This window comes from Acomys russatus, chromosome 26 (genome assembly GCF_903995435.1).
Source record: "Acomys russatus chromosome 26, mAcoRus1.1, whole genome shotgun sequence".
NCBI lineage: Eukaryota > Metazoa > Chordata > Mammalia > Rodentia > Muridae > Acomys > Acomys russatus.
Genome location: NC_067162.1, coordinates 49,676,943 through 49,701,528, shown reverse-complemented (window position 1 = coordinate 49,701,528; position 24,586 = coordinate 49,676,943). Strand labels below are relative to the sequence as shown.

Genomic DNA, 24,586 nt, shown 5'->3' with positions numbered 1-24,586 from the left:
TTTTTTGTATGTGTCTGAGTGTATGTGTGCAGGTACGTGTTTGTGAGTTTGTATGCATGTTCATGCGTGTGAGAAGATGTGCATGGGCGTATGTGTATGCACAGGGAGACCATGCATATGTGTGTGTGTGTGTGTGCACGCGCGCTCGTGCACGCACAGAGGCCAGAACTCAACTACACGTATGAATCCTTGTTTTTTTTTAAAGACACGGTCTCTAATTGCCCCAGGCTGGCCAACTAGGCAGGCGGGGAAACTGCAGGGATCCCTGCTGGGGTCACAGGCCTACACTGCCATGCCCAGCCTTGTGTGTGGGTGCTGGGAGTTTAGCTCAGGTCCTCACGCTTACCCAGCAAGCACTTTGTCCACTGGGCTGTCTCTCCAGCCTGTGCTGCTGCTGCTGCTGCTGCTGCTGCTGCTGGTGTCTCAACGGATGCACAGAAGCAGCAGCAGCAGCACCGAGCAGACACCACTCAGGCCTCTCCTCTGAGTGTTCTGGGTCCTGAGCCAACACCACCTGTTTCATATCCATGCCCTGTCTTCTTGGTTTTCTGTTTTGTTTTCAAGACAGGGTTTCTCTGTGTAGCCTTCGCTGTCCTGAACACACTCTGTAGACCAGGGTGGCCTCAAACTCACAGCAATCTGCCTGCCTCTGCCTCTCTGACTCCTGAGATTACACATGTGTGCCACCATGCCTGGCTTACAGCCCTGATCTTAAGCAGGTGGCTATTGCTTTAAACTTTTAGTCACTTCTGGAAAGTCATGTGCAGTAATATCCATATTCTTCTTCTTCTTCCTCCTCCTCCTCCTTTTGTGTGTGTGTGTTGGGGGGGGGGGAAAATCCATGATTCAGATGCATATACCATCAGGTGACTACACCACAAGGCGGAGAACACATCTGTCACTCCTCCCAGGTTCTTTCCAGCTTCCAGGCAATGAGACCTGCACTCTGGTCCCATCATTCTGCCCTTCCCCCAAAACCATCTATCATCTTAAGATCTATGACACTCGTGAATCCAAAGGACACTGTATGAAATGTGCCTAGCTTCTCTATGGGGACAATGTTCCAGGACCCCTCAGTGCACACCTGGGACCACAGATGACATCAAAAGGACAATTTTATGTATGTATACTACCTGTGACAAAGCTTGACTTATAAACTGGGCATGGTCAGAGATGGGCAGCGGCAAACACTTCCAAATAGAAGTTCTAACCAAACACTGTCACTTACGTTTGACAGGTTCTGCTGTCTTCTGGCTCCCTGAATGGGCAGCTCATGGTTTACCGTGGCCCACACCTTCCCACTGCAACGCAGGATCCCTGAGATGCAGCAAACCCTGCTGCTATTCCAGATAGAGCATTGGGTAGCGCAGGGGTTCCACTTAAATCCTACACAGCGAGGCCAGCAGGAGCCTCACGGTGTCACAGTGACTGGCATCGCTCACCTTCTCGTGGGGACGCGGGTTTAAATACAGCACCAGGGCCAGTCCTCAGACGCAGCCACCAAGGTGTTCGGCTGAGCACGGGGCACAAGGTCTGCGGCGTGACAGCCCTGGCCCTGCACAGGGCCAGGAGGCCCCCATGGACTGGCCGGGATGCTCTTCCCACTCACACTCCCATCACATGAAGACAAAGGGTACAACAAGATTTGAAAATCAGGGTGAGCTAGCCTGGGCTGCGCAGCAGCTGTAGCCAGCCTCTTCCCTCCTGGAGTGCACAGGACCTGACAGAACAGCTGCAGCCACCAAACAAGGAATTTGGAAGACTGGGAGGGAAGGCACGCAGTTAGGGAAGCCTCTCTGGACGTAGGGCATGGGGGAGGGGGGTGGGTGTTGTGAAAAGTAGGGAAAGGAGGAGCTGAGGGAGCCTTCACCACTCGCCAGGGTCAGCCTCGGGTTTTAAAAACTAAGTGAAATCACCTCCTAATGGAAATGCACACTTATCAGGACAAATTTGAGAGTGGTATACATTTTAAGAACTTTGTGAGCCAGGCGTGGTGGTGCGGCACACGCCTTTAATCTCAGCAATCAGGGAGGCAGAGGCAGGCGGATCTCTGCGAGTTCAAGGCCAGCCTGGTCTACAAAGTGAGTCCAGGATAGCCAAGGCTACACCCTCGTCTGTCTACAAGGCTACACCTTTGAAACCCTGTCTCGAAACGCCCAACCCCCAAAAAAGAACTTTGTGAGGGTCTACAGAAAGCTTTCCAGTTCTGTTTGTTCTCGTCCCCAAGCTCCACACAGTGGACCCCTGACCAAGCCACACACACACACACACACACACACACACACACACACACACACAGGACAAACCTCTTTCTGTTGGCCTGCAGCGCAGTGTGGTGAGGGAGCTGAGTGAGTCATCCACTCCTGGAGTACCTGCAAAGGGCTCTTCTCCTCTTCAGGCTGGGGTCTGGGAGGGACAGCCAGGGCGGCTGTCCACGGAGCCTCCCCTGCGCTGTCCACCGGCTTCTCATCTTCTGCGTGTGGACCGCTGCTTGCTTCCTGGAGTCTGAGGCCGTGCATCAGCAACTGACAAGCCTCCATGTCTGCTTTCCACACTCTCCCAAGCAGCGGGCACCTGCAGCTAAGACGGGGGGGGGGGGGGGACACACAGACATCAGCCCAGTGACGGCAGTTCACACTACCCAGCCACAGTGTTTGGGTGTCATCTCATACCCCACGACGTACCAACCTGGGGACACAGAGGGAGCAAATCTGTGCGTCTCCAGTCATAGTGGTATTCATGTGGGCCCTTCCTAGCTTCCTGGTCAGCAAGAACACTCAGGAGCATCCAAGAATAGCCACCCGGTGTGGCACATCCTGCAGGATCTCCTGAAACAAGAGCCCTGCCCATCTCTGCCCTGTCACAGGCTGCTACACGTGCTAGAATGTTGTCCCATCATCCTACCAGCAACTACTGTATTACCCCTGTCACCCACTCACAGATATATAGCCTGGACCCAGGCCAGCAAGGACCCAGTGTCACCTGCCATCCCACTGTGCCCAGCAGCACATACCCACTCATATTCCCTCACAGAATCTCAGTGTTTCAGACTCAGTTTGAATCTTGGCGATGCTCCCAAGCCCATAGCTAGACCTAGGATGGATCTCTAAGAGCCCTGTGGTGCGTGCCTGTAACGCCAGTGCTGGGAGGTGGAGACTCCAGGGTCCATCTCTCTAAGTTCTGTGAATAAGATACCGATAGCCTACTCTCAAATCTTTCTTCTGACTTACATACACACGTGCACGCACATGTGCGCACACACACACACACACACACACACACTGAATAAAATGTTTAAAAAAAAAAAAAAAAGAACAAGCATGTAATGCTACATTTCAAATCCGTGCAAAAAAATGGGTCTACTTTCCATAGAGGATAGAAAATATAAAAACTGACAGAAAACTTGGGGCTGGAGAGATGGCTCAGAGGCTAACAACACTGGCTGCTCTTCCAAAGGTCCCGAGTTCAATTCCCAGCAACCACATGGTGGCTCACAACCATCTGATATGTGATCTGATGCCCTCTTCTGGTGTGCAGGTGTACATGCAGGCAGAGCACTGTATATATAATAAATAAATATTTTTAAAAAAGAAATAGAAAACCTGTGTTGGAGAGATGGTTCAGTGGCTAAGAACACTTGCTGCTCTTACAGAGGACCCAAGTTCGGTTCCCAGCAGCCATGTCAGGAGGCTCAAACAGCCTGTAACTCTGGCTCCAGGGATCCAGCGCCACCTTACGTCCTCTGCAGGCACCGGTACCTAAGTGCACATACCCATATGCTTGTATGTATCATAAAAATATTAATCTTAAGAAAATGGAAAAGTTGAGTTCATGATAAAATGCACAGATATTGGCTAGTAATTAAATGTCTCCATCAAGTACCTTAGGGACAGAATGGGACCCAAGAATGGCCAGGCAAGCAGCAGGCACGTAGAGACAGTCAGTCTCTGGGAACCAGACATGAGCCTTATGAAGAAATGCTAAATCCAGACCTCAGGCACCACTTTATACCTACTGAATTGGCTAAAATGAGGAACTATGGAGCTGAGAAAAGCCAGGGCTGCTAGGGATAGCCCCTGCCATTCACAGCAGACCTGTCTGCCCTCCTGCACAGGGTGTAGCTCAGAAAACCACCTTTGTGTTACCTTGGGTTAGCTTGGGACACAGAGAAGGCATCGCCATGTCACACTTGATGAGTGTTCCTACAACACACACTGATGGGACCACGGACACCAAGAGCCCTCCTTGTTAAGACCCCTTTCTTCTGAATTTTCTCTTTTGACTTCTAATGCCACAGATTTGTTTTGCACTGTGTATGTGTGTGTGCGTGCACGTGCACACGCGTACATGCCATGTTGTGTAACTTTATCGTCCTACAGACTTAGCACAGAGCCTCTGTTTTCCCTCCTTCTCTCCTCTGGCGTATGCTCTGCAGTTTGGGGCCCAACACTGTCAAAGCTTCTCTGTGGCCCCCGCACCCCATGAGTCAGTGGGGGTAATGGGGCAGGCAGGTCTCTTAAGGCTCCCAGGGAAAGAGACCAATGACTTTCCACATTTTAACTCCTGGAATGTCACAATAACCAGTGAAATGTGGCACGTCTCCCTTGTGGGTGAAAGTGAACTAGTCCTGAGCTGTTTCTAGAATGCACTGGCCAAAGTCTAGGTACTGATTTCAGAGGTGCCTCTTTAGTGCTGGCATTTCCAGAATCCCCCAAACTATGGGATGGCACTGCTTACATCCAAGGCGGGCCTTACTGTCTTGGGAAATGCCCTCACAGCTGCACCCAGAGCTTTCCTGTAGTCTCCTAGTCACTTCTCAGTCCAACCACACTGACTATCCAGACAAAGCTCCCTATGCATGGGCACTGGACGTGTGCTACAGGATATTATGTCCCCAAGCAACGGGTGCTGTGGGATATTATGTCCATAAGCAACTTCACAATGTAGTAATTAGTGCTGCGCCGTAGAGGCCTCAAAACATCCTTTCAACTCTGCCATTCCTACAATCTAACATCTAGTGTCTGTCCTCTCTCTGGAATCTGGGCTAACCTTGGCTAACCTTGTCTACCAATCACATGTCAGCAAGGTGCTAACAAGGCTCAGCACTGCCAAGACAAGACAGCCTGTGGCTTCCAAGAATCTTCTTGTATTTATTCTTGCCCTGTAAGGCAGCTGTCCATGCTGGAGTCAGCAGGCTGGACAGACCACTGGCAATGGCCCTGAAACCGCAGCTAAGGGGGACTGCCAGCAAGCGGTCTGAAGTCACCCCTATGGCGGGGAGAGTGTCTGTCTTACTGAGCCATCCCCGTGCTCCTGACTCACCAGCTGTGAGCAGAACAAAGTGGCTGGGTTGGAGCTCTATTGTGCAGCCAAAGGCGGCTGGGCACCTCAGAAATCCCGTAGAAGTGTGACTGGCTTCCCCTTCTTATTATGGTAAAGCCAGCCAGCCTTGGGTTGCAGATGTGCTTCTAGAGTTGCGGATCACCAACAACGCACAGAACAGGTGTTCTGGTTCCCTTTCTGTTGTTGTGATAAAACAATAAGGAAAAACAACTTATGGAAGAAGTATTTATTTGAATTACACTCACAGTCCGTCACTGAGGGAAGTCTGGGCAGGAACTCAAAGATAGGCCTGCTTGCTATTTCATGCAGTCTTACCTCCAACCGGAGAAGCCACCCACAGCCAAGGAAAGACAGCAGGAACCATGGAGGACGCCTGTTTGCTGGCTCTCTTCCAGATTTATATTCACCTAGCTTCTTTATATAGCTCAGGGCCACTTGCCTGGGGAATGGTGCTGCCCGCAGTGGGCTGGACACTTCCTCACAGTCCCTCACAGACATGCCCACGGGCCAATCTGATCTGGGCAATCTCTCAATTCGGGCTCCCTTCTCAGGAGGCTTTATGGTATGTCCAGTGGATAGCTAGAGCTGACTAGGACAGCGGGTATTTAGGTTTTTGCTTTTCCTGTTTTACCACTATGATGTGGGACCAGGAACAGCACAGAAATCAGTGGATAGACAGTTACAAGGAGAAAGAATTAAGTGCTCTGGTTTAGGCTATAAACCAAGGCCTTCAGGCACTCCCATGCCACAAGCTCTTGAGAGTTAACGCTGACTGTCAGCGGGGCAGGCTCCTGGACCACCCAGGAGACAGTCCACTGCACATGTCTATAAGAGTCTGGACCATTCCACAAGCTTCCAGTGTGCTCCTCAGTGGCCATCAGGAAAGACACACAGGTGACCCAAGTTTGATCCCCGGAGCCCACAGTAAAAGGAAAGGACTGACTCTTAAAATCTGTCCTGACCTCCACACAGAATTCCACACAGTGAAAGCCACTAACCCTTAGCACCACTGCTCTTGCTATTACTACTACTCCTCTTTTTGTTGTTGTTGTTGGTTTTTCAAGATAGGGTTTCTCTACGTAGCCTTGGCTGTCCTGGACTTGCATTGTAGACCAGGCTGGCCTCGAACTCAGAGATCTGCCTGTCTCTGCCTCCTGAGTGCTGGGATTAAAGATGTGCGCACCACACCCAGTACTACCACTGCTCTTACTATTACTACCGCTACTTTACTATTATTATTGCTACTTTACTATTATTATTGCTACTTTACTATTATTATTGCTACTTTACTATTATTATTGCTACTTTACTATTATTATTGCTACTTTACTATTATTAGTAGTAGTGCCCTTACTATTATTATTACTACTGCTGCTACTGTTGTTGTGGTTGTTAAGTTCTAACCAGTTCTTCAAGGCCAATATCAGAAACCATATCACTCATATCTCCCCAAACCCCACACTCAGCGATGCTTCCTTCCTCTGAACCATATCAGTGCAGGTGCTCTGTGGCCTGTGCAGTTCAAGGCGCTTTGTGACGTCAGTGCAGGTGCTCTGTGGCCTGTGCAGTTCAAGGCGCTGTGTGACGTCAGTGCAGGTGCTCTGCGGCCTGTGCAGTTCAAGGTGCTGTGTGACGTCAGTACAGGTGCTCTGTGGCCTGTGCAGTTCAAGGCGCTGTGTGACGTCAGTGCAGGTGCTCTGTGGCCTGTGTAATTCAAGGTGCTGTGTGACGTCAGTGCAGGTGCTCTGTGGCCTGTGCAGTTCAAGGCGCTGTGTGACGTCAGTGCAGGTGCTCTGTGGCCTGTGCAGTTCAAGGCGCTGTGTGACGTCAGTGCAGGTGCTCTGTGGCCTGTGCAGTTCAAGGCGCTGTGTGACGTCAGTGCAGGTGCTCTGTGGCCTGTGCAGTTCAAGGCGCTGTGTGACGTCAGTGCAGGTGCTCTGCGGCCTGTGCAGTTCAAGGCGCTGTGTGACGTCAGTGCAGGTGCTCTGTGGCCTGTGCAGTTCAAGGTGCTGTGTGACATCAGTGCAGGTGCTCTGCGGCCTGTGCAGTTCAAGGCGCTTTGTGACGTCAGTGCAGGTGCTCTGCGGCCTGTGCAGTTCAAGGCGCTGTGTGACATCAGTGCAGGTGCTCTGTGGCCTGTGCAGTTCAAGGCGCTGTGTGACGTCAGTGCATGTGCTCTGTGGCCTGTGCAGTTCAAGGCGCTGTGTGGACGTCAGTGCAGGTGCTCTGTGGCCTGTGCAGTTCAAGGTGCTGTGTGACGTCAGTGCAGGTGCTCTGTGGCCTGTGTAGTTCAAGGCGCTGTGTGACGTCAGTGCAGGTGCTCTGTGGCATGTGCAGTTCAAGGCGCTGTGTGTGACGTCAGTGCAGGTGCTCTGCGGCCTGTGCAGTTCAAGGCGCTGTGTGACATCAGTGCAGGTGCTCTGTGGCCTGTGCAGTTCAAGGCGCTGTGTGACGTCAGTGCAGGTGCTCTGTGGCCTGTGTAATTCAAGGCGCTGTGTGACGTCAGTGCAGGTGCTCTGTGGCCTGTGTAATTCAAGGCGCTGTGTGACGTCAGTGCAGGTGCTCTGTGGCCTGTGTAATTCAAGGCGCTGTGTGACGTCAGTGCAGGTGCTCTGTGGCCGTGTTGTTCAGGCGCTGTGTGACGTCAGTGGCAGGTGCTCTGGGTCCTGTGCAGTTCAAGGCGCTGTGTGACGTCAGTGCAGGGTGCTCTGCGGCCTGTGCAGTTCAAGGTGCTGGTGTGACGTCAGTGCAGGTGCTCTGTGGCCTGTGCAGTTCAAGGCGCTGTTGTGACGTCAGTGCAGGTGCTCTTGTGGCATGTGCAGTTCAAGGCGCTATGTGACGTCAGTGCAGGGCTCTGTGGCCTGTGTTAATTCAAGTCGCTGTTGTGACGTCAGTTGCAGGTGCTCTGTGGCCTGTGTAGTTCAAGGCGCTGTGTGACGTCAGTGCAGGTGCCTGCTTGTGCCTGTGTGTTTAAGGGCGACTGTGACCTCAGTGCAGGTGCCTCTGTGGCCTGTGCAGTTCAAGGCGCTGTGCTGACGTCAGTGCAGGTGCTCTGTGGCCTGTGTAATTTCAAGGGCTGTGTGACGTCAGTGCTAGGTGCTCTGTGGCCGTGTTGTTTAAGGTGCTGTGTGACGTCAGTGCAGGTGCTCTGTGGCCTGTGTAGTTCAAGGCGCTGTGTGACGTCAGTGCAGGTGCTCTGTGGCCTGTGTTGTTTAGGTGCTGTGTGACGTCAGTGCAGGTGCTCTGTGGCCTGTGCAGTTCAAGGCGCTGTGTGACGTCAGTGCAGGTGCTCTGTGGCCTGTGTAATTCAAGGTGCTGTGTGACGTCAGTGCAGGTGCTCTGTGGCCTGTGTTGTTTAAGGTGCTGTGTGACGTCAGTGCAGGTGCTCTGTGGCCTGTGTAGTTCAAGGCGCTGTGTGACGTCAGTGCAGGTGCTCTGTGGCCTGTGTTGTTTAAGGCGCTGTGTGACGTCAGTGCAGGTGCTCTGTGGCCTGTGCAGTTCAAGGTGCTGTGTGACGTCAGTGCAGGTGCTCTGTGGCCTGTGTTGTTTAAGGCGCTGTGTGACGTCAGTGCAGGTGCTCTGTGGCCTGTGTTGTTTAAGGTGCTGTGTGACGTCAGTGCAGGTGCTCTGTGGCCGTGTAGTTCAAGGCGCTGTGTGACGTCAGTGCAGGTGCTCTGTGGCCGTGTAGTTCAAGGCGCTGTGTGACGTCAGTGCAGGTGCTGTGTGGCCTGTGTTGTTTAAGGCGCTGTGTGACGTCAGTGCAGGTGCTCTGTGGCCTGTGTTGTTTAAGGCGCTGTGTGACGTCAGTGCAGGTGCTCTGTGGCCTGTGTAATTCAAGGTGCTGTGTGACGTCAGTGCAGGTGCTCTGTGGCCGTGTAGTTCAAGGCGCTGTGTGACGTCAGTGCAGGTGCTCTGTGGCCTGTGCAGTTCAAGGCGCTGTGTGACGTCAGTGCAGGTGCTGTGTGGTAGAAGCTGTGACGGGGATAAATAGGTTGTGGGCCAATGGCCACTCTACTGCAGTATCTACAAGTTCAAATGCAAAGAGATCTGAATTGGCCCATGTGTCCGCATGCATGCATACGGCACCAAACAGGCTCAGGCAGGCTCATCTGGCACGCCCCCCAAGAACCCCTGGATGTTACAGACAAGTTCATCACTGACACTGAAGACCTAGGAAACCTGCTGCTCAGGTTCTACCACAGCCGAGGCAAAGGCAGCCCAGGGCCTGCACTGCAGCCTTCTGGTCTGTGAGAAAGGACTCCTCCCGGTTGAAGATTTCATCGCCCACCTCTAGAGAGCTGTCCCACACTGCAAGATGGCGGAGAACCGAGTCCACCTACACAGATGGAGGGGTGCCCGTTACGCACACGTAGGAAAAAGCAGCCTGACCTTCTCAGGTAAAAGCAAGCGTTGGAGATCGCCAAGGCTGAGGATACAGAATGCGCCATCACCCCATGGCCCGTCAGGTCTCGCCTGCACGAGAGGCCAATGTGACAGAGCTCTGCTGCGACCACAGGCTGAGAAGAAATCTGGGACCTGCCAGAGCCCAGGGCAGACTCAGAACTGTACGAAGGAATTGTGTGCAGACATCTCCATCTATCCAGGCACACAGAGTATCATAACAGCTGAAGTCTAAATTGAAGTCTAAAAATAGCACAATAAAATTACTTCCTTCCTTCACTCCACAGAGAGCAAGTGGGCTGACATCCACAGCTGCAGGGCACGGCTGACTTCCGGGGTTCACACGGACAGAACAGTTACACAACTGCCCCATCTTGAGAACGCATCGCCCGGCCCAGAAAATGAGGAAGCAAAAGCAATTACCCAGTTGGTGGAAACTGATCATGGGTATTTGATTATAGTTATTAATGGGGGGAACAGGAGACAGACCGCCGAGCGGCAGGCAAGCACTAAGTGACTGTGTATGAGATTCCTGGAGGGGGCTTAATTTCTGTTTGCTTTTCATCTTTCAGCTACCATCTGAACGTGACATCAAGTCTAAGCGTGGCCTGTCACATCCTTATCAGTATTCAGCGCCACTGCATGCTGGCCACATTATCTCCACTGGATGTACCTAACGACGGGTCTCTTGCTGTGGGGATCAGTCTCCTCCGAGTCTAATGTGGGGTTGGTGGAGCTAGTGACCGGCTTCTTAGAGGTGTCAGAAAGACATTCTTCAAGCAAATATTTACCTCTCTGTGTGTGTTCCACCCATGTTGAGCACGCAGTGACACAGTCCTTAATCCAGGGGCGGGGGAGGGGGGCTGCATGAAGCCACCATCAAGCTCTCTGCCCTGTCACAGGACGCCAGGATTTCTCTGTGTCACGGATATGAGATCTCAAGCTCCTTAGGTGAGGCCAGGTGTCCCTTTGTCCTTTTGCCTGTGGTGGCATCACAGCCTCTGCACATGGTTATGTAAACCACGCCCAGTGCTGGACGGAGCTTTGTTCCGAGCTCAGCTCCTCTCCAACCAGAGACCTTAGCAAGCCCTCCCCAGGGCTTCCCCTCCGTCCTTCAGAGACCGTCCTGAAGGCTGTCCTTCTCTGAGGCTGGCGGACAGAAGGACCCCAGAGTCCACCCAGCGTACCAGAAATATCCTTATTTCTACCGTCTTCACTGCACTCCTCCAGTCTCTCTGCCTTCCCGCAACCAGCAGTCTGCTCCCCACATTTGGGGAGGGGGGGCACCCACCAAAATACAGCCAAATCAATGACAGCAAGAAGATCACACGACTGTGCTCAATATTTTGTGGCATCACTGGGTCAAAAGCCAAAAAGCACTGCCAAGAAGTCAAGATGCACCCCAGCCTGAAATTAGCATCATCTTTCTTGCAATGAGACTGTCTGGACATCAGTCCACTGGCTGTCAGAAACAAACTCAGACTAAAGGAGCTTCAGATGAAAACGAGGTTCCGGCTTCTGTATACAAGTCCGCCAGGTGTATCCAACCTGTAGCCTGCATGTCACATGTGGCCAAGGATGGCTATGAGGATGGCCCAACTCAATGTGACTGGCTTAAAACACAAGGGGATTACGGTATAATTTTTTGGCATGGTCCTCCATAGTGAACTCTGTAAATGAAAATGTTATGCCACGGTGTCAAAAGATTGGCCCCTCTCGGATGCTGACACCCTGGGAAACCAAGATTGGGACCATGTTCACTCTGAGACTGTTTGTTCACTTAAGCTTGGCTAGCTCCTTCCCATATTGGAAGGATCTACAGTCCCTTAGAGATAACAGGGTCAGGAAACCACAGGGGAGACCTCATCCTGATGGGCAGGAGGAGGAGGAGGAGGAGGAGAGACCCTTCAAAACACATTGCTCCTTCACACTCTGGTGAGCCATGCAAATGAGCACACCTAGGCCACAGCTGCCTCTGGGGCCACGTCCGTCTGTCCTGTGACAACAGAGCTGGCACACACCATCATCATCATCACCAGAACAGTTCCACGGAGAGCAGCGACTCTAGGAATCCACAGCACAAAGGAGGGGATTAAGACAGGCTGGAGCATCCTGCCCGCCTGCAGCCACTCCAAAGCCTCTGAGGAAACACTGGCACTGCTTGCTGTTGAATCCAAAGCCTCTGAGGAAACACTGGCACTGCTTGCTGTTGAATTTACAGAATAACAAAGGAAATAGCTCAGACCGATGGTCTGTGTGGATGCGATAGGCCATCTCTTTGTGACTCTCACTTTGGGCTTTGACCAGGAAATAATTATATGATGTCTATTGATGACTTTAAATTTTTAATTACATTTATTTGTGTGTGTGTATATGCGTGCACATGTGTGTTTATACATGCATGTGCACACACACACATGCTCATGTGTGCCACAGTTTACGTGTGGAGGTTAGAGGACAATTAGAAGAAACCAGTTCTCTCCTTGGGTCCCAAAGGTTAAACTCAGGCCATCAGGCTTAGTGGCAGGTCCTTCTCCTAGGAAAACCACCTCACTGGCCTGGGACTTTCCTTTTCTAAAGAGGCACAGCTCAGGGACTGGAGCAGTGCCCGCTGCACAAACACGAGGACCTCAGCTCAGATCCCCACCGCACAGATGGGAAGCCAGGTGTGCTGACGTAAGCCTACAACCTCACACACAGAGGCTGAGTTGTGTGACGAATGAGGCTGGGTTGCTCTCCATTGGGGCTTAGCACAAAGTAAGATTACATAACTCCAGAAGTGTCACCCTTGTGGCAGCAGCCACAGAGGGACACTGGCTTCCACCAGAGCTCGCCGTGATGAGGGGCCTGGAGCTCCATACTGGTGAGAGGCCAAGCTGTAATGGTGTGGAGCCTGTTATCTTTGAATCATCAGTGATGCTCTCTCAGCAGCCACATGACAAGGGCAGGAGGAGGCAGGAGCAAACTGACAGAACTCCGTGGGTAGCACAGGCTCACGGTGACATGGAGACTTCACTGACAGGCTGGGAAATGCCTGCCCTCCAGAGTGCGTGGCTGCGAGCCTCCGCAGCAGCAGGGATTTTAGAACCCATGTGTCTGAAGCTCGCAGGTTCGTGGCACGTGGCCAGATTAAGCTGTCACATGCTCTCTCCTGCTTCCTTGGATCATTAAAAAGTCTTCTCGTTTAATTAAGGACAAATTGGATCTCTGCCATTGATATATTGACTCGAGTTTGATGGCTCTTTAGGATTTCTCAATTTGTGGCCAAACACATCAAAAAGACTTTGCCTCGAGTGTGTTAAACTCATCTGAGATTGGACACTCCCTGTTAATTAATAACGGTCTTTTCTGTGTGTGCCTTTTCCTGAAAGCGGGTCTCATAGATTCCAGGCTAGCCTCAACCTCACTAAGTTCAATGTGTAATTAAGGCTGATCTGAACTCCTGTTTCTTTAGCCTTCACCCTCGAATGTGAAGGGTGAAACACAAAGTGGTTTTCGAAAGTGTCCTCTGGTGCGACCATGGCTTTGCCACCTTGAATCAGAGCGCCTGGTTGAACTTCACAGGACCCTTATGGGACCGTCCCGTTCACATAATCTCCCACAAGTGGCCCCCTCCTAGGAACGTCTCACAGCTCCTATTGCCGTTGCTGTGGTGGACGCTCTGTTGACGTGGCTGCCCGAAAGCTGCTGTGTTCTTCTGAGGGACCCCCACTCTCACTCCTATAAGTAAGCCCCACAAACTCATTGCCCCACCAAGTTGGACTTGGGTGGAACTGCTCCCTTCATCTGTCCCGGGACCCCATCTGGGGAGCATCTGTCCACATCTCCCCAGGAAAAGCCGTGCAACACAGGCTAGCTCTCAAAACAGCATCCCATCCGTGTAATCGTTACAAATACCAAGGAAATTGGTGGCAGTGCTCAACCCCTGCTCACACAGACTCACTCAGTGCCAACACCATGCCACGCAGTGCCCCTCGTGGCATCGCTCCCAGGGTTACTCCAGGCCTCTGTTTCTTTATCTACCCTCTTCTCTGGGTGACATCTCCACTGTCCCTGCGAACTATCAAAAGAGAGGTAGAAGGAGGAGTTGTCCCAACTCCAGGTGCTCTTGGAGGTCCACAGAGGGTCACTGTGCAGGGACACAGAGCTCGGGAGACAAAAACGGGGATTCCTGGGCCTGGGATACACAAGGGCAGGGCTCACGAGCTCTACAGCCAGGCGTTTGGCTGTGAAGGCAGCAGGTGACTCGAGGACCTCAGCTAGCCCACGCTGTGTGTGGGAACCACGGCAGGCTCCGAGTCTCCAACAGAGCCAGTGACAAGGACTCAATTACCACATGTCTTTTCCTTCTACCCTCTGCGGGAGCTGGCGGCATCTGGCCAAAGGGCAGGCAACAGAAAGGGCAGAATGTTTACATAATGGAGGTGGAAAACTTGCTGCGACCTTGAGAGTCACTAAGAAGACAGTGTCACCTGCTTTTACAAAATAAAGGGTGTTTTCTAATATGGAATTGTGTGTATTCTTTTTGTTTTGTTTTTTTGAGACAGGGTTTCTCTGTGTCATTCCGGCTCTTCTGGACTCACTTTGTAGACCAAGCTGGCCTCGAACTCACGGAGAGCCACCTCCCTCTACTTCCCAAGTGCTGGGATTAAAGATGTGCATCACCACTACCCGACATGTGAGTGTTCTTGCGTGTGCATGTGTGTACATGGAGAGGCCAAAGACAACCTCGGGTTCCAACCACCTTATTTCCTAAGACATGGTTTCTCACTGACTTGAAAACTTGGAAAGTAGGTAAGGCCAGGAAGGCCTGTACATCCTCATGTCTCTCCCTCCCCCATGCTGGGATTAAAGTGTGTGCTACCACATCTGGCTTTTGAAGATGTGGGTTCTGGGGCCTGGATTCAGGTCCTGTGTTTGTATACCGAGCAGTTTGCTGGCTGAGCCATTGCCCCATCTCTCAGAGTAGATTTTTTTTCATTCCATCACTTTTTGTGGTTTTATATGGCTACTGATGAATAACAGTTCTCATTTGTTCAGTCATTATGGTACAGGGGAGGCATCCTTTATCATCTTCTGTAATTGTCTCCTTTTTATGATAGAAAAGGGAGCCTTGAAGAGATTTATTGTCTAGTGAACAACCACAGCTCAGAAGTGATCACACTCAGATCTAGACACTCTTATTCCTGGATCCAGACTTTAAACCCACATGCCCTCTACTCTGCTCCCCCAAAGCAACTAGGAGGGATGGTCCATGAGGCTCCCTCAAGAGTCTATCCCTAAATGGCACCTCCAGCTTGAGCCCAGATTTCAGGGTGCACACGGTAGTCACCAACTTCAAGGATGGAATTAGACACAGTACAGCTGTGCTTGAAGGTTTTCTGACCCATGTTAACGAGGAGGCCTCAATAGAAACAAGACCCTCCTGTGGCACAAGGTAAGTCCTGTGCCTGCTCTTCATTGCAGTTCACAGTACTGAGAAGATCAGGGTGAACCCCGCCTGTCACGTGTGATGCAGGTGACATTTGGGATGAGGGCTTCTGAGTCAATCTAACAGGAGAGCGGAGAGTCTAGTGGTCAGAGCCGAGTGGCCAGAGCTGAGTGGCCAGAGCTGAGTGGCCAGATCCTAGTGGCCAGAGCCGAGTGGCTAGAGCCTACAGGCCAGAGTCTAGTGGCCAGAGCCTAGCTCTGGCCAGAGTCTAGTGGCCAGAGTCTAGTGGTCAGAGCCTAGTGGCCAGAGTCTAGTGGCCAGACTCTACTGGCCAGAGGTTACTGGCCAGAGCCTACTAGCCAGAGTCTAGTGGCTAGAGCCTAGCGGCCAGAGTTTAGTGGCCAGAGCCCAGTGGCCAGAGCCCAGTGGCCAAAGCCTAGTGGCCAGAGCCCAGTGGCCAGAGTCTAGTGGCTAGAGCCTAGTGGCCAGAGCCCAGTGGCCAGAGCCTAGTGGCTAGAGCTCAGAGTTCTCTTTCTGAGTTGTCCTCATGACTCTTGCCATGAGGGAACAGGCAGCCTTCTGGGAACACTTGTTTGTGGGGGTGAGTGACAGACTTTGGGAGCTTTGTGGAGTACAACCGGCCTCTCTCTCTGAGGTGACATGTGAGACACAGGCCTATTGCTCCATTTTGCTGCCCTCCCACACTGCTGGCTCCAAACTTGAAGGCAGACTGTTGGTGCGAGCAGGCTGAGATGTATCCGGGGTCCCTGGAAGATACTCCATGGCTTTCTCTGGCCTTGCTCGCCTCTACTGAAGCCCACTGGAATTTGTTAGCTGAGCAAACTACCTGGTTACCATCGCCTGTGAGGATGTTCATATAGAAACTGCCAGATAACTAGTAGGTAAACAGTAGCTTTCTAAAAAAAAAAATTAAAAATAAAAAAATTTCAGATAAGACACCGAGTTCCTGAGTGTGTGTTCCCACCACGGGCCAGAGGCGTGCACATGAGCTCTGAGCTCACTCACACCAGAGAAGAAGCTGTGCCTCCTCTGCTCTGATTCTGAAAGCGTGTGACTCACCCTCAAGTAAACACTTGAGAAGTGACGTAGAGCACAAGGACACACAAATAAACCAGCAGCCACTAAACTGCATGATGGTGTGCAGCAAAGGCTTCAGAAAACAAAGCAGAGAGGCGGCTGAGAGAGTCTGGGAAGGCAAAGAATGTCCACCTCCCTCCAGCCCCCCCCTACCCCCCACCCCAACCACAACTACAACAGACTCCGTGGGTGTATACAAAGCCAGTGTACACATCCTGAGGGAGGAGGCAGGTGAGAATCGGCCCCTGTCAACCAGAGGTACCAGGTTTTTTTTTCCTCCTGGACAATAGGATTTCTGTGGGACTCTGCTATTAAGGTCCAAGTTTGGCATTTCTGGATCGTCTCTGAGCTCAGTATAAGATGCTGGACTCCATTTTTCACCTGGGCTCTGTCTCTGCCTGATCTGGGGAACCCCAGATCCTGTAAGGAGCATCACATAGCCCTCAGGGAGATTACAAACCCAACCTTTTCCAGCAAGTACCTGGGGATTCCTGGAGTCACCCACCGTATGCTGATAAGATGTCTTGGTGTCTTGGCTTTCAACCACTGACCTTTAACCGTACCCAGAGTTCTTCCCCCACCCATAGGATAATTACGTACTGGGTTCCCCTTCTTGCGATATGACTGAAGTATCTCTGGTACCCCTAGCCCCAGTGAAACAAACACATGCATCCTCAAATCCCCTCGCACCGCCCAAGGTTTGTAAGTCCCTGCTTCACACGAAATAAAGCAGCCAGCACCATCTATTTCACCACAACTGGATGAGACTTGTCATTTATTCTGGGGAAGGGCAGCTCCCTTCCTCCCTGAAAATTCACCATTGAACTCCCAGGGCTTGGCTGCTGGCTACGCCGCCATAGCTGCCTCACTTACTGCTGGAGTCTGCCTGACCACCGTGGTGACGCACCCCGTGGGCCTGCATCTCACTAGGCCTGTGTTTCAGCTGCCAGCCAACCAGGCACTGGTTTTCACCCAAACTCCTGCTGTTAATACAGTGGCTTTAACCAGAGGGCCGTAACCCTGTGATACCATCACGGCTTTTGGAACCCCCGAGTTTCCACTGCTGTCTATCACAGAGCTCTGATCCTTCCCGGGAAAAGCGGAACCTTTGATTTCCAGGTTCCTGTGTTCCTGTCCGGATCCAAGGACAACCCAGGCTCCTGCAAGATGCAAAACGGCAGATTTCTCCTCCACAGAGGCTACAGGCATAAGATACGAGATTGTTGTGATAAATATACTTCATCTAGGAGAAAGAGCAAGGGAGAGGGAGGGGAAGGGAAGGAGGGATGGAAAAAGGAAGAGGAAGAACAAGGGAGGGGAGAGACAGACAGACAGGCAGAGAGAGACAGAGAGAGGAGAGAGACAGAGAGAGGGAGGGAGGGAGGGAAGGAGGGACAGGGACAGGGACAGGGACAGGGACAGGGAGAGACTGAGACTTCTGTGTCAATCCTTGGGTACCATTCATCTTTTTTTCTTTTGAGTTTGAAATGTGTTTCTCACTGGCCTGGAACTCACCAGTTAGCCTAAGCTGGCCGGCCAGTGACCTCCTGGAACTCAGCTGTCTACCTGCACAAGGGTGCATTACCACAGGCAGCTCATTTACTCAACCTGTAGCCTAGGGATCAAACCCAGGTCCCCTGTGAGGAGGGGGCGGGGTTGGAAGCACACACTTTAACCATGGAGCTGTCTTTCTTGCCCCATAGTGAAAACCTCTGAGCCAGAAGAAGCTGTGCTGAACACATGTAATCCCAGCCTTGGGGCCTCCAGCGAGAGGGCCCTGACTTCCAGCAAACCTCGCCTACAGAAAGAGACTCTCAAAAAACTGCAGGCAAAAACTAAGGATTCTTTAATATTTCTTTTGACTCGCTCAGAAAGCTAACAGAGAATATGTGATGATTGAGAAGACAGAAATTAAAGCAGAATACAGCCCTGAGGGGAAAGAGCTAAACCAACACATCCCACTCTACTGTCACCTCTGAAACAGCCTGAGGGGAGCAGTGAGTGGGTAAGGCTCCTCGGAGGGGCTTTATTTTGTTTTTTAATATTCTACTGGGAGTCACAAAGACAGGATGCCAAGGCAAATGGGTTACTTTGAACTTTAATCTTAAGAATTAAGGAGTAAATTTTCAGGGGCTGGAGAGATGGATCAATGGTTAAGAGCACTGGGTGTTTTTCCAGAGGACCCTGGTTCGATTCCCAGCACCGACATGGCAGCTCACAAACATCTGTAACTCCAGTCCCTCTGGAGTTCGATGCCCTCTTCTGGCCTCTGTGGGCCTGGTACGCATGTGGTGCACAGAGGTGCAAGCAGGCAAAACACTTATACACATAAAATAAAAATACTTTCAAGAAGCTACTGCCTCATTGAGTCTTAAACTAAACCTAATTGTAGGTCTACCACACAGCAAACGGCGCGCTAGCCTTCTGGAACACAAGGCTAATGAGATGCAGGATCCTCCTCAGGAGCTTCATCTGACAAACTTGGACACAGTTCCCAGAGCAGACTGTGGTTGGGTATCAGGAAGGCGCAGGAGGCAGCAGGCGGTGCTGAGTCCTAGATAGATCATGGTGCCTCAAGGTCAGGAATGGGCCATTGTCACCTACCACGCGCCTCCCCTCCCCCAGGCAGAAAGCAGCTGCCACAGCAGAGGTGGTCACATGCCATTCAGAAAGAAGAACAGTTCCCCTGGCAAGGCAGAAGTAGATATGTGGGGAACCAAGGGAGGCAACCTGATGGAACTCAACGCCGAGCATGCGAAGGAGAGGGAACCAGTCTGAAGCCTGAATCTCCTCTCGGAAGTGGGCTGCTGGCCACACACAGCACAACACGCCCTGGGCGCGACTGTCCACTTAGTCCTGATAGTACACACGTCAGCGCAGAGCAAGGAGCCAACATGATGCCTTCCACTGAATCACATCCACCTGCTATCCCCAAAGACAGGGAGGGAGACCTTGCACCCATCCGTGACAAAATGGGCTGGTGAGGTGGCTCAGCAGGTGAAGGTACTTGGCAACAAGCCCAGGAACCTGAGTTCGTCTGTTACCCTAAAACCCACATAGTGAAAGGGGGGAATTGACTTCCGCAAGTTATCCTGAGGCCTTCCCATGTGTACCACAGCACACGCATGCTGACCCATATACAGCATTGTAAATAAATAGATGAATAAATAAATAAATGGGGATAAGATGGCCGACTCTTCCTGAGGATAAGTGGGTAGGTCATAGGAACAGAGCTGTCCTTGGGGAGGGGTCCTGTCTGCCAGCGCTTACACACTAGGGCGACAGAGTGCTGTCCAACAGCTAATATGTCTGAACGTCACACACTCAGGTGGTCTGCATGCCTGAAAAGAGGGTAGCAGGACTAAGATGGAGAGGTGTGTGTCAGAACGCCCCTCCCAGCACATGGCAGGGCAGGAAAGCCAGCCTCAGACGCAAGCCCTGAGCTACTTGCCTTCGTGGTGACACCCACTCTCTGCTGACCCGCGAGGTCAGTTGGTGGGTGGAGGAACTTGGCTTGCAAACTGAGGCTAATCCCACACCCTCAGGATGAGTGCCTGGCTGCACATCCTGAAGGGAGAAGCCTTGGCACTGTCCCGGCAGACAAAGGTTTAAGGCAAATCTATTGCAGAGCCACTTAACAATTTCCAAAATAGTAGCAAGATGTTTCCATAAAACCAAACTGGCTGCCAGGGGGGAAAAGCACAGACTACATTGTCGAACTTGTTCCCTTAATTAGGACCAGATCCCGCTGGCTGGGGTTTGTTTCCAGAAGTAGACATCCCAGAAAACCAGAAACAGCTTGACGTGCTGTACTGTCGCTAATGCTCCTCCGATCTGAATTCCTAATTGGGTTTAAAAAAAAAAAAAATCGACCAGGAATGTTCACGCTGGTCTTGATTCAGGATTCAAAACAGAACCTACAATGTACGTCCCCACACTGTTCTGTACATAAACCGGTTCACTGTCCTAAGACCCTTCAGAGGCTACGCAGCGAGGAGGAGAGGCAGACCTCAGCATGAATTCTCAACTCTTATCCCAAAGAGGCTTTTCTTATTCTGAGATGTGAAAACTGCCCGTGTTCTCACCAAGACGCTTTTAAACATTCTAATCTGTTTGCTTTGTCAGGGGAGGGGGGAGCCAGGGCCAAAAGATGCTGGAACAGCACCTGCTGCTCCCCCGGGGATGCAGACAGTGTTTTCCAGCTTTTCTTTGTTAACATAGTGTAAAGATCGGTGGGCCCCTTCCCTCGCCTTCACTGAATTGTAATGAAGTGAGCAAGCAGATGCGCCCCAGTCTACAGGGCAGAACACCCCTTACCTGCTCAGCTGACCCTCCAGTGCTTCCATGCACTTCGCAGCATCTGCCTTCACGCTTGCTTCTGCAAGACAAAATCCAACATCAGTGCCAGCACAGCCCCGAACTAAGAGAAAAACCATAACTGCTCATTTAAACGCCGAAAACAAAGGACTGTGGTCACGGCTCTAATAACAACAACATGCTGTGTCTGGAAAGCCCTCAAGACCATCCAAGCGGCTGCCTAGAGCCATGCTGCAAGTATGCAGAGGCTCCAACGGTCTCTGCAGCGGGAATCGGACACAGGCACAGGCACTGGGCCACCCTGACTCGAGACTTTCACAGGTAGCACAATGTCAGCCGATCACTGTGTGGGACAACACCCGCCTTCCAAAACTCACTCAATGAATAACTGCAGACAGAGCCACCATCCCTGCATGCCTGCCCCACCAGGATGACTGCAGACAGAGCCACCATCCCTGCATGCCTGCCCCACCAGGATGACTGCAGACAGAGTCACCATCGCTTCCATGCCTGCCCCACCAGGATGACTGCAGACAGAGCCACCATCCCTGCATGCCTGCCCCACCAGGATGACTGCAGACAGAGCCACCATCCCTGCATGCCTGCCCCACCAGGATGACTGCAGACAGAGCCACCATCCCTGCATGCCTGCCCCACCAGGATGACTGCAGACAGCCACCATCCCTGCATGCCTGCCCCACCAGGATGACTGCAGACAGAGCCACCATCCGTGCATGCCTGCCCCACCAGGATGACTGCAGACAGAGCCACCATCCCTGCATGCCTGCCCCACCAGGATGACTGCAGACAGAGCCACCATCCCTGCATGCCTGCCCCACCAGGATGACTGCAGACAGAACCACCATCCCTGCATGCCTGCCCCCTCACTGTGAACACAGCCATCCCATTTACCATGCCTGGCCCACCATGACAGAATTTTCTCTCTGAAACAGTGAGTCAAAATAAAATTGTCTCATCTATTTTAATCCAAAGGCGAGGATGAGTATGAACAAAATACACCGTGAGATGTTCTCAAAAGGATGAATAAAACTATTACATAAAGACACTGAAAAAACCCTCTTCTCCCTGAAGTTGCTTCAGCAGGCAGGAAAGTACCTAACGTGCCTCCCAGGCTTCTGTAGCGGGTAACCTGACAGCTTTCCCTGACAATGTCCGAACAGCTTCCCATGCCTTCCGGCTTCCTGGAGGCTGACGTCAGGGCAGAACACTGGTGGGAGAAGGGAGCACCGAGCAGTCTAGGAGCAGCACCTTGCAGCAGCTTGTGCACCCAGTCAGTTCACAACCCTTAAGACAGGCCAGGAAGTGGCATGGAGTTTAGACTCTCAACTTCCAGAATAACACAGCCACGAACACACTGAGAACAGGGCCCATCTTCTCTGCCCACTTCTCCATCCTCCATCCGGAGTCTACTAAAGAGGAACCTCAGAGGAGCTGGTAATCCCGGGAACAGGAAAGGGGGTGCTCAGGAGACACCAAAGGAAGCAAGGATGGGACCTCCTGGGGTGGGGTGGGGGATGGAAAGGCACTTCCCTGCTTGCCATCTGAATCCAACATTCAGATTATGCTACTATTAGAATGAAATTCAAGTAATTAGGCTAATGAACCCAAATTAGGTAGAAACTAATTGATAATTGAATATGCTGAGTTTACGAAAATATTTAGCAGCACATATGCCATAAGCATAGGACAGCGGTACAGGTGTTTAACACCAGTCCCATTTCATGCAAAGCACTGTATTTAGTAGTGTGTGTGTGTGTGTGTGTGTGTGTGTGTGTGCGCGCGTGCGCATGCGTGTGCACATCAAGAGTCTTCCTCAGTCACCCTCCATCTTGTTTTTTGAGACTGAGCCTAGAGCTCTCTGATTCGCCTGGCTTGGTCTCCAGCAAGCCCAGGGAGATACCTTTGTGGTGCTGGGATCACACACATGTTCCACCACACTAAGCTTTTAAATGGGTGCTGGGAGTTGAACTCAGGCCTTTCGTGTTTTCTTAGCAGGCACTTTACCTACTGTGCCATCTCTCCAGCTCCCTATACTTGGTGCTATTTAAGTATAAAAAGGATCTAGCATTAAGGGACCCAATGCCAACAGTGACTTTTGTGTAGCCAGCAAGCTAAGAATTGTTTACTTCCCCTCCCTGCACTCCCCTCCCGCCCCCCACCATACAGGTCTCACTATGTAGAAGCCTGGCTGGCTTCAAACTCACAGAGATCTGCCGGCCTCTGCCTCCTTAGTGCTAGGATTAAAGACATGTGCCACTAAACCCAGCTGTTATTACATTTTCTAAAAATGTATTTGTTTTGATTTATGTGTATGTTTGCCTGTGTTATACATATGTGTACCATGTGTGTGCTAGTACATTTTTAAAAGCTGAAAAACCCTTTATTTGGATGCAGACACACACACACACACACACAGAGTAACAGAAGTGATGCTTGGCCTATTTTTATAAAAGCAAGTTATCAGATTTCAAAGACTAACACCTAAACACCAATTTAGCCAAAATTAACTTCCATTTAGTGAAAAATATCAGAAGGGAGATAGAAAAAAACAAAACAAAACAAAACAAAACAAAAAAAAAAACAAGGAAAAACTGGAATCCTGACAAATTTCAAGTATCCAAGGCACTAGCTACCTTCCATGTCTGTTTGGGAAATTAAAGCATGCACAAAAACGCAGTGAGAACCCAGCGACTCACAGGCCCTGGGGATGGCAGAAGTTGAGGGTGTAGATCTTGCAGCTACTCTGTCTTGTGAAATGGAACACACAACCGTGCAGGGCCTCGAAATATGGGAGAATCCCTTCCTACAAAGCTGCTCTATGGGCATCTAAATTTATACCCAAAGGCAGGAAGTCAGCACCATCAAGAGCCATCCCCCAGCCTCAGGTTTTTACTTGTCCGTATGCATTTCGGTTCTGTCTTCCAGGCTAAGAGCATCGTGCCTGTGGTTTCACCGGTGTTCCAGTGTCATGCCTGATCAGCCGCAGACTGAGTGCTGCCATGGTGCGCACAGTGGTTCTGGCTGGACAGGGCTCTTGAGAGAGAACCCTGAAGTAAGAAGAAGCCAATCACCCTCCCAGGGTGCGAGAGGCTCCTTACAGAGTCTCCAGAGCCAGAAGCGAAGGAAAGCAACATCGCCCGAGTCATTGACACTGCAAGGCGTCGTTCAGCTGTGGGCTCCTAACTACCCACTTCTCCTCTAGTGCAGGGATTTGTGGACAGAGAGGAAAACAATTGTTCTCTCTGGGGTTCCAGTTAACACAGCTGCCACCCCAGATCCCGTGTTGGTACCATGGACACCGCATCACCCTGGGCTCAACAAAGTCAGGCCAAAGTGCTGAGTCTAGATGACTGCGTGATCGGCTGTGGATGGACCGTCGACGTCACATCCACCCATTCCACAGAGGAGAGAGGGTGCATGGGATGTCAGATGGGGAGGAGATCTGTGTGAGGAACTGACTTCCACACATGGCATGGCTGCTGCACACAGCAACGCGTAGTAACTCTTTTTACCTGCCCAAGACACCCACAAGATCAAGCCAGACGAAATTCCAGTATGAAAGGGGACGCCTTGGAGACCCCACTCATGTTGGAAGAGCTATGGGCTGTTGAGGTAGGAGGGAAAGGAGAGTCACTACCCTTTGGGGACGTGGCCATTGGTAGGCCGCTTACACTCCTGAGGATGGCCACATATTCATCTACACACGGGTGGTGCCAACTGGACTCAGGGAGTTATTAATAAAATAGAAAGAGGGCGTGAAGCTGGGTGAAAGAAAGAAAGAGGCACCAAAGGGATCTGAAGAGGAGGTGGGGGGGATGGCACTGGTCCATATATATTGTTTAACTGTATGGAATGTTCACAGAATAAAAAGTATTGTTACAAAAGAAAGGAAAGCAAAGCAAGTGGTGATAGGTGCCGGCACACTGTGACTGCGAAGTCAAGAGTGAGCATCAGAGAGCGCCACTGCAGGAGGCA

At 51.4% G+C, this 24,586-nt stretch overlaps 1 protein-coding gene across 1 annotated transcript in view; it reads right to left on the bottom strand.

The window, feature by feature from the left end:
• Disc1 (DISC1 scaffold protein) overlaps nt 1–24,586 on the bottom strand; it is a 189,741-nt gene that overhangs the window by 20,329 nt on the left and 144,826 nt on the right. Inside the window, exons 9-10 of the mRNA XM_051168873.1 lie at nt 20,591–20,651; nt 2,307–2,580 (exon numbers count right to left, since the gene is read on the bottom strand). Coding sequence (XP_051024830.1) covers nt 2,307–2,580; nt 20,591–20,651 — 335 coding nt within the window. The remainder of the gene's footprint in view (nt 1–2,306; nt 2,581–20,590; nt 20,652–24,586) is intronic.